At 35.2% G+C, this 20,321-nt stretch overlaps 2 protein-coding genes across 3 annotated transcripts; both read right to left on the minus strand.

Annotated features, from left to right (window-relative positions):
* Nucleotides 1–649: 649 nt before the first annotated feature.
* On the minus strand, nucleotides 650–2,233 carry LOC112513840 (probable glutathione S-transferase). The gene is made up of 2 exons (XM_025120214.1): nucleotides 1,875–2,233; nucleotides 650–1,119 (listed from the first exon to the last, which is right to left on the minus strand). Exons 1-2 carry the CDS (start codon nucleotides 2,193–2,195, stop codon nucleotides 772–774), a joined length of 669 nt encoding a protein of 222 aa, XP_024975982.1. The 5' UTR covers nucleotides 2,196–2,233; the 3' UTR covers nucleotides 650–771.
* A 1,166-nt stretch (nucleotides 2,234–3,399) lies between these two features.
* Nucleotides 3,400–17,062, minus strand: LOC112512657 (autophagy protein 5). 2 transcript variants are annotated; one of them, XM_025118730.1, is made up of 9 exons: nucleotides 16,874–17,062; nucleotides 14,158–14,282; nucleotides 10,480–10,546; nucleotides 9,310–9,399; nucleotides 7,426–7,513; nucleotides 6,040–6,183; nucleotides 4,781–4,909; nucleotides 3,827–4,160; nucleotides 3,400–3,598 (listed from the first exon to the last, which is right to left on the minus strand). In XM_025118730.1, the coding sequence occupies exons 1-8, from the start codon at nucleotides 16,985–16,987 to the stop codon at nucleotides 3,832–3,834; spliced, it is 1,086 nt and encodes a 361-aa protein (XP_024974498.1). In that variant the 5' UTR covers nucleotides 16,988–17,062; the 3' UTR covers nucleotides 3,400–3,598; nucleotides 3,827–3,831. The 2 variants fall into 2 exon arrangements, with proteins under 2 accessions (XP_024974498.1, XP_024974497.1); XM_025118729.1 differs by having other exon boundaries at nucleotides 3,561–4,160.
* Between the last annotated feature and the right edge of the window lie 3,259 nt (nucleotides 17,063–20,321).

The raw sequence follows: 20,321 nt of genomic DNA on the forward strand, positions 1-20,321 counted from the left end.
ACGACTACACAATTGTAATCGTCTTAATTTTCTTAGTTCAACGAATCTTTATTTTACTTTTCAGTCTCCTATTTAAAAAAAATACACTATTTTACACCTTGTGCATTATTACAAAATTTAAAATTTAAATTGACAACGGTTTATAATCACGATTATAACAGTTGCATTTTCTATGATCACATTATTTTATATTTAATAAGACGTAACTATTTCCATCTCCTATATATATTATTTACGCATCAAATCCATAATAATTCAATAGATTATTACTTGAACGGTCACACATCTCTAGATGGACTATGGGGTGTTAGAGATTGCTTATAAAAACAATTTATTGGCTTATTTTGGTGTGATCCGGTAATAACCACTTCTGACTGTTTGGATAAACAGCTTATACCGGTGTCAAACCGGTAATAAGAAGTTTATGAAAAAGTTAAACCATTATAATTTATAACAAGTTGATAAAGCCTGTTGTAGAAAAATATAAAGTTGTTTCAAATAAACAATCTCAAACAACCCCTATAACCAAGAACTGAATTAAAAATTATCGGTTTCATTCCGATTTGGTCCGATTCAAGTTCAATTTACCGATTTATTGGTACGAAAATCAAATCGAAAGCAAATATTGAACTCATTTCCCCCCCTCAAATAAAACATAAATGCATTCAGACATTCTTATTTCCACTCATTTTTATTCTCTCATCTCTTCCGTTCCATATGAGATGCTTAACATTCAGAGGTAACCAATCTTTGTAAGCCAATGATCTTGATCTATTCGATGCCATACATCTGCCTCATCATCCCTACAAAGTTGGTGATCTTTTCTGGGCTCGTTAACGATTCCGAAACCGTTTCTCTAGCGTAGGATCGTGTGATCCATGCTGCCAATTTCGGGTACTCATCCTCCACCTTGAACCCACCGTACTTCTCAAAGGCGGGGAACCATGAGGTTAGACCGATGAGCAGAATGTCCACAAATCCGAAGGTATCGCCGTTAAAGTAATCTTGTTCGCCCAGAGTTCCGTCCAAGTACATCAAGATATCGAGGAATTCCTTCCTAGCGCTTTCTACTTGGTCATCTTCTTTCGCGGTCCAAACGTTACGACCGGCCGGAAACACCTAGGATACAGGCAAACACAATTAGGGTCTTGTATATCTCGGCCAGAAAGAAATGCATCTGAATGTAACGAAGTTTGGTTTAGTTCAGTGTCACGTTCTAAATCAATGTAACAAAAAGTGCTAAAGTTCCTATTTATTGTAACAGAATAGTTTTTTCTAAATAAATGTAACAAAAAGTGCTGAAGTTCCTATTCAGTTTAATCGATTTTGAGTTATTTGATTCAGTGATCAGATAAACCGAACAAGGGTTTTATTTTAATAAATCTATTTAAATTCCGTATCGCCACTAACGGTTTTTCTAGTAGCGAGTAGAGAGGGTCAAACACGGTTATTGCCCAATGGTCCTGGACCGCTTTCGAATTTTATGAAAAATGAGGCCTGGCCCGAGACCGGTTATACACGCATAGGAACCAATTTTTCCGTATAAATTTAATATAAAAAGATTTTTACTAATTGTAATAGAAGTTTTCAAGATTTTCTCAAATAAATATAATATTTATAAAAACTTGTACAACATTCTTGTGAAAAAAGATTTACAAGATTTAGAATTTTTTTAAAACCAACCGGTCCCGAGACCGGTTGCCGATCCTAGGATCAATCCTAGTATTTTTGGTTGGAACCGGGACTTAGACTGACCAGCCCGGTTCCAAGCCAACTTCTTCAGCCCGAGGCCGATTTGGGAGCAACCAAGACTGGTTTTTCACCATCTCTTAAGTAGCAAATGCATGTCCAAATCTAGAGAAAAAAAAACTTACCTTGCGATCAATATAGTCGGCCCAGAACCTGGCTCGGGATTTCCCATACGCGCAAGCGGGCAACAAGGGTTTTGCAGGCCAAACTTCATCGATGTAGGTGAGGATGTTGGTGGACTCGACCACGGGCTTATCATCGTGCAACAGCACAGGCACCTGTTTATGGACAGGGTTAGATTTGATCAACAACTCAGTCTTGGCACCCATCAAATCACTCTCTAAAATCTCCTCATAAGCAACATCTTTTTCAGCCAATGCAACCTTCACTCTCATGCAAAATGGGCTTGCCCACATGCTCAACAGCTTCACATCATCTTTTCCCATGTTCAGATCACTTGTGTGTGTGTGTGTGTGTGTGTTTTGATGATGGTTAGAGAAAAGAAGGTATGTGTTTATATAGGTGACTTAATTGTATTCAGCCCCACAAGAAAAAGCTTTGGTTTTGCCACATGCAGCTTGTTTTATGGCAAAAAGTTGAAGAGTTTGTGTACCTGGAGCTGGCCGAGGGATACCCGAACAACAATCGTTGCTATTTGCCGGCACACTCGAAAGATTTGCATAGAGAAAATGAAACACCGGTTGTAGATACTCCCTCGTCCAAAAATTAATGTCGGAAAAGTTTTTAAAAAATATGTAATTATTACACTTTTTAATCAACTAAATGACGATTTTACCCTTGATAAAAGAGGTTGTAATGAATTTTTCATCTCATTATTAAGGGTAAAAATGAAAAGTAGACCCTAACAGTTGAAAGTTGACACTTATTTTGAGATAAGCTAAAATATAAAAATAAACTTATTTTGGGACGAAAGAAGTGGATCTAGAATATTCTAATTTAAGAATTAACGGTTATATTTTCACTTTCAAGGTCAAACTTGCTACTTCATGTTCGGTTTAGGTTCTCAAAGCAACTCTCGAATACAATTCATTTGGGGATTATCCTTCTTGTAGGCACTAAATTATTAAAGCAGCCACCTAGCAGACCATTGTGTAACTGATTTGCCTCTCATATGATACTCTCAAGCAGGACCATGTGAATCGAACCTTGCACAAACTTGTTGTCCACGTGAAAAAGTCATCATCGTCACCTTTGTGGAAGTGTCGGCCTTTGTCTAAACAAAAACCAAACAAAACAAATCCAATAAGTCCCACTAAGAGGTGAGATGTACGCAGATCTGACATCTACCTCAAAGTACAAAACAACTATTTCCGTGAATACTTCCAACTTACATGAAGTGTATGAAAAGGAAAGGTAAAGCTTCTCAAAAGATTTGCAAAGAAAAAACATAAGAACTTGAAAGTACGAAAGACGGTTCTATAAAAACAAACAGACCGACAAACAACAAAGAAAACATAAGCAAAAAGCTGAAATGGTCAAAACCCGAGCAAGGTACAACCTATCCGCAAACAATGTTACTTGTGACTCAAGTAACATATTTTGGATTTTAGCAACTCCATAGGTTGAGGAGGTCTTGCTTGTGGAGGCGGTGTTTTTTTGGAAAAGTTAGGAGAGAAATGACTAAGAGGTAAATCCAACCAGCTAACATGTGTTAGTTTCCCCATTCAAGCTCTTGAAGAAAAGGATTTAAGCATGTGGGAAATACGATGATTGGATGCACATGGTACAACCTAACATAGCATGTTGATCAACACAAAAGTCAATATATGCATAAAGTACAAATGGAGTTCCAAATCAACTTGGGTTCCCATTCTCTCCATGTTTTTACCTGCATTCATTACATTTTCACCACCATAATTGAAGTAAGCAGCATTTCATATGAATCAAACCACTACTACTAAATCAGTGAATATGAATTCTAACTACTTCCCAAGGAGAATGAAGTTATTTTTTTACCACATGTGTTAAGAGGAGGAAAGAATTACTCGATCCAACATTTTTACTATGCTGTACAGTTTGACGTATGATTTCCAACCACTGAACACCACGAACGTACCCTGGTCATGAATCAAGTGGTTTGGGAGCCTTGATGTAAAGACAGATATGAAGGAAGTAATCCGGGTTCATCAAGTTTTTGACCACCCAAGAAAATGGAATTTCTGATTTGGGTTCGATGCCTTGGATACGGACAAGTTTGATCACGGGTTGACCTGATAGAGATTGGGATTCTACACTTTCTATTGATGTTCCCTCAATGATTCCTGTTTTGCTTTCCTCTTCTGCTTCAATTCCTGGCTCGTTCTTGAATTCTGCTTTGATGGTGTTCGAGGAATTGGGATAAAATTCTGGCAGAATTGATTTTACTGCATCAAGCAAAGTGAAATACTTTCCTGCACCAAAAAAGTGATGCGACTATTATAGTTGATACCATAAGTTAGCTTATTTTTTGAGATTATTGAAAAAGCTTTTCAAAAAGCTACTTCGGATGGTTTACTGGGCTTTCATTTTTTTCCCAATTATACCCCTTATATTTTACATAAATGTCCCCTATATTTTCCTTTAAGGTCATTTTACATTGTTCTTATCAACTAGTTCTTACCAAATGTGACTAGTTTATAAGCTAGCTTATGGCCAACAACTAGTTTTTCAGCTAACAGCCAGCTTACCAGCTAGTTGACCAAACATAGTGTTAACATGATACATGTATTCTTTGTTCAGTTTGGGAAAAGTAAAACAGATTTGTTAACAAACAGAAGTTACAAATGAGAGAATGCAGGCCAAATGAAAGATGTTAACTAAAGGAAAGCTTGATGACAACACAAGAGTTTGCTCATTGGACTTGCAAGTTAAATTTACAATATATGCTACATTTCTATTGTCGTAACTATTGGACAATCTGGTGTGGGGAAGCAAAAGTTGGTGGGAGCATAATCCCCCCCCCCCCCCACACACACACACGGACCTTTTTTTTGGGGGGAGGGGAGAGAACAAAATCGACATTTCAGCTTACCTTCTCCATTAATCTCAACGGGCCGGTTTATGTATGAGATCTGGTCCCAGCTATCAAAATGCAATTCTTCTTCGAAATCGTCAAAATCTTCATCAACATTGCAGATATACAAACGAACAGGAATTCTACCTAACAAGAGCCCATAAAAGAATTAATGAGAACATCGGTCTATGAGAAACCACACATCCTTTCATGAGGAATTCCAAATAGTCATGGCATTGGTAATCTTTTGACAGCACAAAATCAGTAGAATCAGATCATATAGGAGTACAAATATATCATGTGATGTCCCAACAAAAAACAGATCATAAATGGTTTAAATTATTTACTTTCCATTCGGCCCCTGATGACATTCTCATACGGAAAAAATGATTATCTTGTTCCCTTCAGCTAAGATATGAGATAACTGAAGAAGACAAAGGATGGTGGAATATGGTAAAAGTTACACAATTTCCCGTTTAAAAACCGCATATGCTTTGCACATGATTCCCTGTGTTTCTTTGTTCTCTTTTTCTTCATTAGCAATATTTATATGCACATGATCGCTTCACAAATAACTCAAACAATGTGCAGGGAGTAAGGACAATCTAAGTTGATATGTTAAAATTGCCAAAATGTTGCAGTTGGAGAGTGATGGTACCAAAATTTCAAGCAAGGTCCTATTCTTCAATAAGGAAGCTACCAAATATGCCATCCATTATTCCAGTGACTATACAAATTTATTTGTGCCAGATTTAATGAGAAAACTTATTCTCATTGCAAAGGTTAGCCCCTACAAGTCCAACAGCTTCGGGTTTTGATTTTTAAGGTTGAAAACTTGATTCTGCTATATATTCAATCTGAACAAACTCATGAGAACACGAGGGATATAAAGCACTTTTCAATCATTTAGCACATGTAATTCCTCTTGAGAACTCAATTAGATGGTGAAGATCACAAATGGCGATATAGTAGTAGCACATTGATGAGATTGCAAGTTCTTTTTTTAGTACTTAAAATCATTTCAGTTATAACTTAAACACATCTGTCCATCTGTTTTCCTCCAACCAAAACCTATATAATCATCAATAAACTACAATGAACAAATGTTCCCTTTCACTTATAAATTAAAATATGGGAGTTATTTAGCAATCATCCAAATGCGCCTGAACCCACCAGTCATGCAGTAATAACAAAGCACAAATTAAAATATAAGAAAAATATCTAAACTTCAAGCTAATCATATTCCTTAAATATTCGAGTGGCATGGACACACTTACTTGCTTTCGGTGCTGCAGTTGCCTCTGTCTCGTCAACACTGTGTTGAATTTTCGAAGAAGATGGATTCAGTTTTGCAGAAAAGTCGTCTCGAACTATTCCAAGTTTAAGCTTGGATGAAATGCGGTTGTAGGTCTCCAGTTTACCTGCAAACAAGTCAGCATTTATGTTGGAACACATCAAGAGTTTCATATAAAGAGGGAGAATGTGAAAAGAAACTGATGTATAAGAATGAATTCATCGTTTAGCTTCTTCACAGCCATTAATCAACTACAACAAGTACAAACACTCTTTCAACTTACTGCCCTATTTAAACATGTATTATAACACTAAGAAATACTGAAGCATATATAGTTAAAGATTACATGCATACTAGAAGGGTACTCGCACAATGCAGCAAGATACATCTCGATTTTAATGTTTTGTTTTGTTTTTGTCACAGTCGATGTTATAATACGGTTTTATGTGGTTTTGAGAAAACGATAATGTTTTTATTTTTGAATGAAATATAAATATGAAGATATCATAAAATTTTGATATATACTGATATTAGTACCAAACCAACAATTTAAAATTTCTCCTTTTTTTGTGTAATTTCTTGAATTCATTTTTTTGTTGGTTTAATAATATAACTTTTTATAAAGATAATAATTAAGTATTTTGTTAGAACTTAATGATTATCCTAATTATATTTTAGATTTTTTATATTTAAACATGTTCAAACATGGAGTTTTAATCAATTGTACTCATGCACAATTTACTTGTAATCTTGAATTTTAAGTAATATGCATCAATAAACAATACTTGATACATAAAAAATAGTTTTTAAGAGTTTTTCTCAAATGCTTTATAATATAGTATAGATAGTGGCCAGAAAAACTAGCAACATCCACGAGTTCAAAAAAGAATTCAAACCATTATAGGAGCACTGGACCCTCTCATCTTATGGTAGGAACTAGGAACTTTGTCGAAGCCTCGCAAACATAGTTTTCCATTCATTTGCCAATGCAATTTCGAATACTCATAAATGAGCAGGCTTACTTTTCTATATCACAGGTACATTTTGTATGTGAACGGAGATGCTGAACTGCATACAGAGAAGTATGAAGGCAATACAAGTGAACGGCCCCATAGGTTTCCTTAACACGCCAAGTAGTATATTATCTCCCTTGACGAAATGTTATACTGCCATGTTTATATATCACTGCATATGTGACTATACAGAGTGTTGTAACCCATCCCTATTGTACCTATTTGCCAAGGAAGAAAGAAAAAAAAGCAAAAATATATTCGTCCACTAGCATTCCAGATCAATGCAAATAGAAATAGAAAATCGTGCTGTGCACAGAAGAGAAGTACTACAAGTTCCAAATCATTTAATAACATACCATTCATAACAGAGCGCCACAAGTCAATCTGATCAGGTTGAGACATGTTCATAACATTCTTGCTGCTCCCATGAATTATATACGCGGCCTGAAGAAGATGATGCAATCATAACAATAGGATGTTGAATGTTATCATCAGCAAACAAGTTAACACAATTATTTAAAGGAACTTCTTCCATCATCAGACAACAAGAGAAAGAAGAGAATTATAGAGTGTAGAAAGCTATACATAACCTCCACCTCAGTCCCGAGAATAACTGTCACATAAGCATATGGCACATTGACATAAAGAGCAAAATTCTATATCATTCACACCATGGGGCTCTTCTAAAACAAATTAATTTATGTTATAATGGGGCTTAGCTCTGTCATTTCAAATGAAAATTAATTGTAATTGTTAATGGTGGTTGAAAGTAAAATAATAATAATACGCCGATTTATAAATGGAACCTTATGACACTTGACTTCTGTTCCCGAAATCTGTCTTTATTGGACTTCGTCAAGCCAAGCCCAACTTCAGCAAAAGTAATCTTACAATCCATCACCAAAGCAATGTCTGTAATCCCTTCTCTTCCAGCTTCCAAAGAACTATTGTCCCTATTGACATTCATATTTATTGAAATCATGGTGACTTCAAAGAGCAGCATCTGCTCCTCTGCTATTGTCATGGTAGAGAATGCATATGGTACCTTTCTGGATGTTTTAAGGCAACAGGAAGAATAAAGTGAAATTGTCAAAGGGATTTAAGCTTAAGGTTTATCAATGAGCCATGGAAATTAAGGAAACAACTGAAGATAATGTGGGAGTCTTGTGCATTGAATAATGTGGAATTTGACTGATGGAGGGTAAGAGTCTAGAAGGGGGGTTGGGTAAGAGAGTATTTGTTTCTAAACTAGATTTTAGATTAGCCAAGCGACCTTATCTACATTGCAGACACCATTTTAGAATTTTTTTTCATTTTGAATCATGAAACCTAAGATCTTTCACTGTATATATAGGGTTGGTTCCCATAAGAATGAACTTTTTGGTTAAAACATGAGAACAAAACCTTCATTTATCATTTACCTTCAACTATATTCAATCCATTTACCTAATTCTATCACCAAGACTAAAACATTAACAAATTCATGCATGTGAAAGTAATTGAAGGTATGTACAAGTTCATGAAGGTATGTAAAAGTTCATGAAGGTGAATGGAAGTGAAGATAAAGGTTGATGAAGGTCTTTATCTTTTGTCGGCTATTAACTGAAGGTCCACATTTGTTAGCCATTAGTTCAAATAATCAACTCATCCAAAGGTTTAGAATTGTTCTCACCATTCTCACCAAAACTCTTATCCTCATACGATCCAAAGTCGAATCCATAATCCATAAAAGTTCCAATAGAAGTTTCGAAACTGGACCTGAGAAAGACTAGACTTCTAGTAACAGTAGGTGCACAAGGCCCCTGCAGAGGAAAGCTTTATCCCAGCGAATATAAGGAGTTCTTTTCCAAAGAAGCATTTAACCATTCTCAAGCATAGCTATTTCTCTAAAATAAAAATGCCTTTCATTTCTCTTTTGGAAGGTAGGCGCCTTCACTTTAAACTTCCTCGTGTAGTAACTTTCCTTATTTATTATAGGATGAAGATGATTCACTCACCAAGAATATATACACTATCTTATAAAGCATTTACATCAAAACTCTTAAGGACAACTCCTAAAGCATAAGTACTACATTTTTCTGCACAAAACTTGAAAAACTATGAATTACAACTTAGATTGCACAATGTACAAGTCTTAAGGGCATAACTTCTTATACATATATATACACATCAATTGTTCCACTAGTTACTATGTAAGTAAAGACAGAAATGGATAGTAGATGAAAGAGTCATTCTCAAACCTCTTTTAATGAATTAATATAGCTCCATTTCACACTATCTTCCCCATCACAAGGAATCAAGACATTTCCTGGGTATCCTCTAAAATGTACCTGTAGTGGAAATGAAAACATGACTGAGTATCAATCTGCATAAATGTTGGAACCTATATAATATATAACTCTAACCAATTCTATACAAATGGTTTTACAAATTGTGGGAAAACTTAGACTTCAGGTTCCTATGGTTACAAGGTGACCAGATGCTATATGTTTGGCATTTTAACGCATTACCTTAAACCAAATCCATGGCCTTCTGCCTTTCAGATTATGAATAGAGTAAGTCATTTGCTGAATTCTAAACCTCCACATATCATAGAAGAAAACTTCTGGTAAGGGCTATGTTAGGGATGTATGATAAATATGTACTGTAGGTATAATATTATCTTCTAGGATTTCCTAATCCATATTTTAGCCTCCTGGCCGCCTTCTACTCCATTAATTCCAATCTGATTAATAATAGATCATGTTCTCTGAGCCCATCTATACATGAGAACATAATCCAAATCTAGATACAAACACTGCCATGTCAAAAGTCACCTTATATGGTCAGTCTGTTGCCAAACATCATTCCCTTCCATTAAATATTTATTTATTTATCTTTTGTCGTTATAATCTTTAGGATAATTAATAGTTTTACTGTTATGTTAGGTATCTATCCTGAACGTAAGTTTCATTATATAAAGGTTGTACTTCCAGGTTAAGAGGATGAAATAATATGGAGTTCAAATAAAATATGTTTTCTTGGTTGAGTGAATCACCTGTGAATGCATTATCTTGACTTTGATACAAATATGATGCTAAAAATAAATCAAGATGAAAGTAAAGGAAAAATACAAACAAAGGAGCTAGGGACTCTAAGCTTACCCAATTTGAGGCTTCACATAAAACTGTTGATTCACTCAACAAAGGAACATATTTTGTTAAAACTACACATTACTCCCTCTCAATATGGAATTGTGACATAAGTATGATAGAACAAACAGTAATTGTCCTAAATGAACTACTAATTATCCTAACGATGATAAGAATAAAATTTCATAACATAACATGATACCATTTCACACTAATCAAACAGCATCACTATCAATTCAAAACAGAAAAATGTGAAAAGGAAAAAATTAAAATATATACCGTCAAATTCCAAGGTCTTTCAGGCTCAGCACAAAGAAGATCAAAAAGGACCCCTGTTGGTATATACCTGAAAAAACAAACATTATGTCAGATAACAAGCCGAACTCACTGGATTTGAAAACAAATCCGACTGCCAATATAACCCGAGAGGCTAAGAGAATCTTGACATAACTAAAGTTTTAATTCAATGCTGTAAAACAAAGTTGTTTTTCTCTTGTATAGTTGCATCTGAATTCTCTCTCTAATAAATAGAGCACAGAGCAGCAGTATATAGAATGCATCTGAATCATCAATGTAGTACTTAATCGATTAGGTCAATGCCTTGTTCATTTATGGTTGCACAAGGGAATAATGAAGGAAATAAGAAATCCGTCACTCGGAAGACCTTGCCTTTCACCAATATTTGGCCTCCCTGAAGTTACATGAACAGAAGGAAATACTTGCCAGAGATTACAAATGTGCAGCAAGAATTCCTAAATAATTATCTACTCCCCCCACTCCTTGAGCACCTTTAGATAGGAAACTGATGCAAACTACCAAGAGAGTCTTGTTGATTGATTGCTGAAGCATAATTTTTCTTCTAAGTTCCTTTTCCCCTAATATAATTTACTTCTGTTCTTGCTGCCCTTTTTCTGTTGGCCACATTTATGAGGTTGTGAGGTTGGTAGCACTTTTAGATATGAAAGCGATGCAAACTACCAAGAAAGTCTTATTTACTGATGGCTCCGTTTCCCTTGCTACAATTTACTTCAGTTCTTATTGCACTTCTTTCTGTTGGCTACTTCTACGAGGTTGTGAGGTTGGTGTAATGGGTGTTAGGTTGAGCATTCTCCATGTCTTTTTCACTTATCAGTGGTTCAGTTCTACTGAATTTCTTCACTTCTTGTCCCTACCATTTACATTCGTTATAGTGTATGCCATACAAAAATTTGTAACCGATGACATGTTTATCATCTATAAGTACCTAACTCACTTGCCTCAGTTTATGACAGTATCTTAGCACTCGTAATCCCATTTCTACTACACTGTTTTATCAGAATTTCACAAAAAACTGATATACGTAAATATTATGTGTGTATATATATATGAAAAATAAAAATAAAAATCCTTAAAATAATTACTCATATATCTCTCTTCTTAGACTTACCTAACATGTGTAAGAATTTTCATGATAAGATCACTTACTGTACACAACACGCTAGATCCTTTGCTCAGAACCATGTGAGCTTGAATCCATGGTCTATGATCCTTTGGTAAAACGATTATCACTCTTCATAAAAAGTAAGAATCCATGACTCAAGACCTTAACCTCTTTTGCAGAACAGATCATCTAATTTTTTTACTCCGGTTAGTAAGAGGGGCCCGAAAGCATCAGTTTTGGAAGTAGCTCCATCATGAAAGTGATGTCAGTACTCAAATACCCACTAAAGCTACCTCTTTGGATATGAAGAGCCAATATATAATATATTATTCTACTACAATCCTATGTATTTGTATAGATTACATCAAGATTCAAGAGAGCATGATCATTGATAAATACATCAACAAATTTGGGGAAGTTAAATACTTGCATATTCCAAAAGAAATAGAAAAAGGTTATGTTCACAATGCCTTAGCCTAGGAAGCCTCATGAAGGTTACAATAAAGATATTTGAGCCTTGATAGAGCAACCCAAGCACCTACACAACTTAGGAGAAAGGAATGCTAAAAGAGCCTTAATAATGATAAGATTGTTTACTTGCAGTAGTTCAAGAAGTTATGAGTTTCAGCATGTTTATATTAACCATAGAGATGCTATTGCCCAGTGGTGTTAGTGAGTCCTCAAGTAATCTGAGAAGGTTATGTTGACTTGTTGGTGGAGTTACAAAATGACTTGTCATCACTAAGTGTTACCAATGTGCAACCTGGATTCCACTGAGAGTTTCCCATCTCATACTGAGAAGGTAGAGATATGCAAATTATGACTTGCCATAATTTGAATGCAGATTAGTACTAATGTATACGATATGAATATTCAGGACACCAATATTGGCCATGTGTTGAACTCATAAAAGCTTATAAAGGGCCTATCATTCATCTCATCGCACACTCTAGTCCATCATCTAGCCTTATCATGCCTAACACTTGTTACCACACTCTCTTGTTTGTTCTCCACAGCAGCTGCCAAGGTGATTTAGAATGTTTTTAATGGGCAAATTGTGATAACTCATGATGAAGCTATTTCTATAACTCGTCTTAGGTGTTACTCCAAGGCTTGCTCCTTGGATCCCATTTATAGGCAAAGATATTTAAACATAGAAGATCGACTAATTTTGTATATTATGTAAAGATGACTTATTTGTATCAGGACTATTAACTATTATCTTCAGTTCCCTACTGTTTGGGAGGTAATTCTTGAATTCTAGTTATGTTCCTAATTATGTGTCCTAGTTTTACCCTACATGATATTTACGAATGAATGTCTTCATTCATATAAATACATGGTAAGCTTAATTTATGGGATTTGAGAGTGTTTCATATAACATTAACAACTTTACCATAATCTCTTAACTAGATGAATACTCAACAACCCAAATATTTCTTTTCACCATGGTACTAATTAAAAGTTCTAATTGGACTTATACTCAATTATTTTGCATATGTATATTAGTCCGTTGTATTTAATAATCTTTCATTGAAACCTCAAATTCAACGCATTTGTACAGATTTTTCTATCCTTATGTTAATAAAAAAAAATCCATTGGACATCAAGTTCAATTGTTGTTAATTATGTTACAAGTCTGGTTGACTATTGCTTTAGTGTTATTTTAACAGGAATTATATACTTCATTATGAAACATACTACATAAACAATAGCTTTTCATACACTATCAGATGTTTACCTCATTTAGTTAATTATGTTTAAGGCAGACCTACTTGAATGCACAAGAACTTTTTACATCAAGTTTAACAATATTTGGGGCATAATTAATCGGGGGAAAACTCTGGTTTGATAAAATTATTTGTTGTCATCTTTATACTTTAATAAGTTTGATACTGAATTTTTTTGTGGGTAAACGTGGGTTTTCGGCAGCTTATGCGCACCGACTAATCCCCCGGGAGACCACGAATGGCCTGTAGTCATCACGGTGAACCTCCAATGCCACAAGAGCTTTCGCAGAGCCCAGATTCGAACCCAGGGAAGATGAGATTTCCACTACATCCCCCTGATATAGTTTGAAATCTCTCTTTAATAAGTTTTGGAGTACTCATTTTTAAAATGACATCCATATTGTTCACAAGATATTGAAATTTATAGTCAATTGATAATTTGTTAAATATTTAAAAAGCCCAAAATAATGCCGGTAACTCATTGTAATGATGATAATGGATAAAGAGATAAATTAGAAGATGGAAACTTTCACAAAATGTTGCAACTTTACTAGGATATCCATATAAAGAAGCAGTATAGTTTTCATGATATAAAAAGTGTAATGTTCAAATGAAAGTTTCAAAATAAGATGACACCGCATGTCAATAATCCTTGTTTTGCTCCTGGTCACAATCTTCAACTTGCTTGCAAACCAGCATGGTTCATCATGGTATAAGTTGTTGAATTTTGAAAATAGGGTGAAAGAAAATCCATATCAATAACTTAATACATGATTATACCTCAATATCATAAAGAGAATACTATACCATTTAAGGGGCAATCCTTTGTAATCAAACCAGACGGTGTCTACTCCAGGAGGAAGTGCACCACTGAAGAATGGCTTGAGTTGTGGAGATAACAGAGGTAGGTACCCTATTCGAGGAGCTAAAATCTGAGCTTACAGAAACATAAGAAATTTATTGTTAGATCTTCAACACATCTTAGCTGTACCTGTACATTCAACAGTAACATGCTTAACAACACCCTTCTAATGTTTCAATCAAATACGTGTTACAATATGTAAGAACATGAAGAGAAATGTACTAGAAAAAACTGTCAAACATGGATACACATACACAAGAGATAGAGTGTGTGTGAGATGGCAGAAGGAACAGAGAGAAACAGAGAGGTATTGCCTATCAATAGGCTATTTGCATGAGAAAGTGAATGATACCATGGTCAAGTGCATGACAATTCAAAGGACATAAGAAGGGGCACTCAACCCCAGCTCACCTCACCTCCTAAAGAGGAGATAAAAACAACACACACACACCAGCAACATCAACAAAGCCTTCATCCAATGCTAGTTAAGAAAAAGGCCAACAGTAAGCCCCATCAATATTTCAAAGGAGGTGAACCTATTCTAGGACCTGCCTCTGCATAATCTTAATGCCATGTATTTGGTCCCTACGCAAACTTCTCTTGATTACTCCCCCTCGATCTTGGTCTACCTCTATGCCCACTAAAACCACCCTGATTTTACGTGCCTCCTTTATCACTATTGCATCCAAAGGTCTACATGAGATGTAACCAAATAATATCAGGCAAGGCTGCCTCCTTTTCTCCTCAATCAATGCCACCCCAACCTTCTCACGGATATCCTCATTTATAACCTATTCATCCTTGGCTAACATACACCTCAATATTTCATACTCGTAAGAAGAGCTTATTGATCACACTAGTACTGACAAGTGCTAAAACATTTGTCAAAGGTGTTATACCACACATAGGTTCATGTCCTTGCTTTCTCTCAATCTGTCAAGTCACCTGGTGTTCAGCAGGTAAGTAACTGTTCTTCCCTGGTGTCTAATTGGTCCAACCTTGATACCAGATTAAAGCATGATACAGTCAACTGTAATAACAAATATGTGTCTTGACAGTAGAAAGAAGATACAGTGTAAAACATGAAAGAGAATGTGCATATAAATCTCAAAATCAAATCCAAGCATCATAATTGATCAAATTTATCATCCACTAGCAGCGGTACAAAGCCCAAAACTTCACCTCTGGATAATTATTGATTTTACATATGAAATACCAATAATCTCATTCAATATTGCCTATTTACATATGGTACTCAAGGAAATAGTACTTAATTTAGCTAAAAAATTCCTGTGAGCTCAATTGAACTCTTATAACTAGGATAAAAATGAACATCAATCAAAAAAATCTAGTGGCACTTATTCTATACAGTGGGCACAAAAAACTGCCTCCACACTATGTTCATCTCTATCTGTATCAACTTCTAAATGCATAATAGGAATACCAGGATGATCTCCAGAGGGAGAAAAAGAGGAAGAAACCAATGATTTCACATAATTCATTTCGAACCTAGAAATATCAAAGTACAACCTTTTGAGCACAGTTCCTTGTTTGAGATTACTGCTTTTAAGATCAGAAATCCATAAGCCAAAATCTTCCACTGAACAACACCTATCATGTGTCAAAGTATATGCAAGCGCCTCAATGAAGGGTACCGAATAGTGCTATAATGGACAAAGGACTTGAACTTGGCCTGTCAAGCTATTGGTAATGTTCATGGCTTTGTGTACCATATATGAATCGATAGCAATTTTTAAATAACTTTACAAAAAAAATAAAAGAGAAGCACATGGCATTCGCAAAACAATTTATCAGTCAACCACACCATAAGCTTACTGTATCAGAAGCTTAACTTCCAGCTGATAAGAACCATAATCTTCTGTTCCATGTAGTTGAAGTCTAATCTAGTAATCTTAATTTCTTATGATATTTAAAGGGTAAATGCAATTCCCCAGTCAGCACATAAACTGAAGAGGATAAATTTTTAGTTACAAATCATATCCCACATTCCCCCCATATATATTCCCTCAAGCAGAAATGTGTCACCTTCATGGGATCCTTATACCTCTTCAAAAACCCTTGGTCAGCTAAATACCATTTGTTTACACTTTACATTTACCTGAACATTAATTGCAACCTTATTCTTTCTTTTTTAGAGAGAATTTGAAATTAAGGATATCAACATGGAGCAATGTATAACACCAGTATACCAGTACTAACCATCCCCATAAATTAATTCTCAAGTTTACAAACAAAAGTAATTCCATGTTCTAAAAGTAGATCCATACTTAGACTGGAAAGCATCAAACTAATTATTTTCCATTCTGCTGCAAATTTTACACCAACCAGTATTATGTTTACAGCACAGGACTTGATACAACCTTCTACTCATAAATTCGAAATAATCTCTGGAATATTTAAAATCAATATCAACTTGCATCAGAAAAATAATAGATTTGAACTTCGATTTGAAAATGTAGCTCCCTTTTTGAGACAGGGACAAATTTAAAGCAATCAATTCTTTGACAACATCACACAAGTATTACCACCAAGTTAAACAAAATCCATTAGTTTCCGATACATAAAATGATTCAAACACGTATATACGAATCACCTCAAACAATTACTTCATAAAATAGACAAATACTGTAGAGAGAGTACCAGAGCAGGTGCCGGCGGCGGTAGAGTGGTGACTTCGGAGTCGTGAAGATGAATTTGCAGGGGAATTGCACCGTCCCACACGTATTGTTGAGCTTCTTTTCCTCCCCTTTCCATTTCAGTTGTCTTATTGCTTGTTTCGCCGGCGATCACCAAATCAGTTCCGTCAGGTTTTTATAATCATCATTCATCAGGGGTGCAAACCGTAAAATGAATTCTTAAATATCATTTTCTAAACCTTCCACTTTTGCCAATGTTGCAATTCTCACTCTTAAATACAAATATTTACAATATTACCCCCTTAATTTTTGAACCCCAATCAAACCACATGCAATTTGTATGAGTAAATCACGGATTTGGTCCCTAAGATATGTCAATTTTTACGGATTTGTCCTTTAAATTCATTTATTATAAAAGAATCCTGCATGTATACATTTTTTTATGGATTTGGTTATACATTTTCGACGATCGTCCAACTTGTTCTTTTCACTTTAAAGTATAATATCCTATCATTCAATGCAAAACTTTATATACAGATAAAGTCACGTGTGAATTTGTTTGGATTCTTTAAAGATATGGCAAGGAGATTATTGAATCCCTACAATAACAAATCATTTTTAACGGGTAGGATAGTATGTGAATCACAATTCTCTCAAAACAATATGGTTTATGAATTATGATCTTATTGGAAAATGGAAAAAAAAAACCATGACCAATCGCTTGTTGCTTATTTCTCAAAGATTAGAACATTACATGTTAGAGAACACTCGAATCACGTCTTGATAAATATATCTCCTAATAATAGGTAGTTTAACAATGATTTCACAACATGGACAGATCTACTTTGATGGTTACAGTGGCACGTGCCACCGTGTTATTCCTTCGTCGAAGGGTAAAAAATTCGAGGTTCGTGAAAAATGCAGCCGTATTAATTTGTTGTGTGTCACCGTTTGTATTTTGAAACTACAATGAGAACAAGTTTTATTTGGTAGAGTTGGTTTGTAAGGATTTTATTTCACCTCAGACCCAAGTTCGAATCGTGTTAGTGTCATTTTCTTAGTCAAATTGTGCCACCAATTGAAAAAAAATTTGTATGTTTGTTTGTTATAGTCAAACGGTGCCATCGTTAGAATTTTTTCCCTATAGTTTTTTCTTATAGTCAAATGATGTCACCGTTTGAAAAAGTTATGGGTCTGTCCTGGTTCACAAGGCTATTTTAGGATTCAAAGTTCAAACCCCAAGTTGTTTTTTGCATAAAGGATTTGAAGTACAAGAAAATGTCCGATCAATTCAAACCTTTGCCTCTTAATGATCATTAAGAGGTAAAGGTCTACATCGGCTAGACCTTTTTGAAAAATGTCTGAATCGCTCGTTCAACCCTGAATCGCTCGTTCACCCTCCCACTTCCTTCACGATTCAGATTGCCAATATTCCTCTCTTTCGACTCTCCCATTCAACTATATACTCTTTCATTCATCTCTCGATTCTCCATCTGTTGGATACAACCGGCGAATCGACTTTGGATTCGAGAATACAACCGGCACACCATCGGTTGGAACGTACCGGCGCAAACCATCTCCAAACCAGCGACACTCCTTCAACAGGTAAGAACTCTCCACTTTGCTACATCCAATCTCTTTGATTATTTTGGTTTCATCTGCTGATAAGTTCCAAGCTGCTTAACCAAAAAAAAACCGGTCTCTTTATAATGAATCCATTGTTTGTGAAAATTTTAGTCGGCTTGCTCTCACATGTTTTTTTCTTAACAGTAGGCTTATAAGCTATCCATTGTTTTTACCTGAGTTTAGACAAATTCATTGTTTTTTTTTTGGTGAAAATTGGAAATACATTTATGTGTATTATATTGTAACAATGTTCTTTAAATCCGTTATGCAAAAAACAAATTGGAGTTTGAACTTTGAATCCTAAAATAGCCTCATGAACTCGTTAAATTACCTATTATTAGTAGATATATTTAGGGCTGTAAACGAACACGAACAGAAGTTTGTTCATGTTCGTTCATTTAACTTAACCGAACAAATGAACGAACACGAACGATAAACGAACAAAAATCTTTGTGTTCGAGTTCGTTCGTTTAGAAATCAGGTGTGTTTGTGTTCGTTTATGTCCGTTCGTTAACATGCTAAACGAACATAAATAAATATTATTTGAATTCAAAGTAAATAAATAAAAGATTATATATTAAATTTAATATATAAACGAACATAAACGAACGGTAAATAAACGAACATTCATGAATATAAATAAACGAACGAGACCCTTGTTCATATTCGTTCGTTTAATTAAACAAACAAAAAAAATTTGTTCATGTTCATTCATTTATTAAATAAACGAACTTTCTGCCGAACGGTTTGCTGAACAATCGGTTCATTTACAACCCTAGATATATTTATCAAGATGTGATTTAAGTGTTTTATAACATGTAATGTTCTCTCTTTGAGAAATAAGCAACAATGAATGGTCATGGTTCTTTTCCGGTAATATCATAAACCATATTATTTGAAGAGAACTGTCCCATTAAAAATGATTTGTTATTGTAGGGATTCAATAATCTCCTTGCCATATCTTTAACATAAATGAATTGTTCTAAATGGATAGTCTGAGTGACAACAAATTACCATTTCAACCTTCTGTTCTAAAGGGAGGTTTTACAAGATTTCATGAAAGGTAATGAGAGCTTGAAGATGATCAAACCCCGTTTGGAATGGTTTCACTTTCGAGATCAAGAAAAGGTGAGGAATCTAAACACACGTTCCTGTTTCACCTCGAAGAGGAATTGGTAAAGGCAGTTGCAAGAATTCCATTAGAGCCAGCTCCATGGAAGCAGGAAGGTCGCAAGAAACACCCAACCAAGAATAAGAAAGCTCCTGCGAGGGTTGACCATGGCTGCAACTGCAAGAAGGTTCATTGTGAGATTGAAAAAAGGTTGACCAAAGTGGAGTGCAACACTTCAACCATGCATACCAGCGATAGAACTGCGAGTCGTGTGATAGAACTACGGTCAAGAAAATCAACCATCCCGGTGAATGATGGAAAAGCTAAAACATGTTGGTGATTTTAGTGTCACCGGTTACATTTAGTGTAATGGATTTTATACGTGTGTTTCAAGGGGATTGAACTTTGTTCTAAAACAAGTATGGAGAGTGTGGAGTGCACACTTGTATTAGTCTAAGTCGGTCCCGATAATGTTTAGGGGGCAACGCCCCCTGAACGCAAAACGGGGGTCCCGCAATTATATAAGTATAGGGTTTATAATGAAAAATTCTTGAATTTTCTGTGGCATGATTGTGAATTCTATAACTTGGTAATTCCCGTTTTGAGATTTAATTTTCGGATGATCAGTTTTTGGGATACACACGGAAGTTTGGACATACTTGATATTCTCTCTGGTTTTGATCTTGATTTCTGCCAAAATCAAGATTGTTGCTTT

The sequence above is a fragment of the Cynara cardunculus genome, assembly GCF_001531365.2.
Source record: "Cynara cardunculus var. scolymus isolate 2C chromosome LG 5, CcrdV1, whole genome shotgun sequence".
NCBI classification, from domain to species: domain Eukaryota; kingdom Viridiplantae; phylum Streptophyta; class Magnoliopsida; order Asterales; family Asteraceae; genus Cynara; species Cynara cardunculus.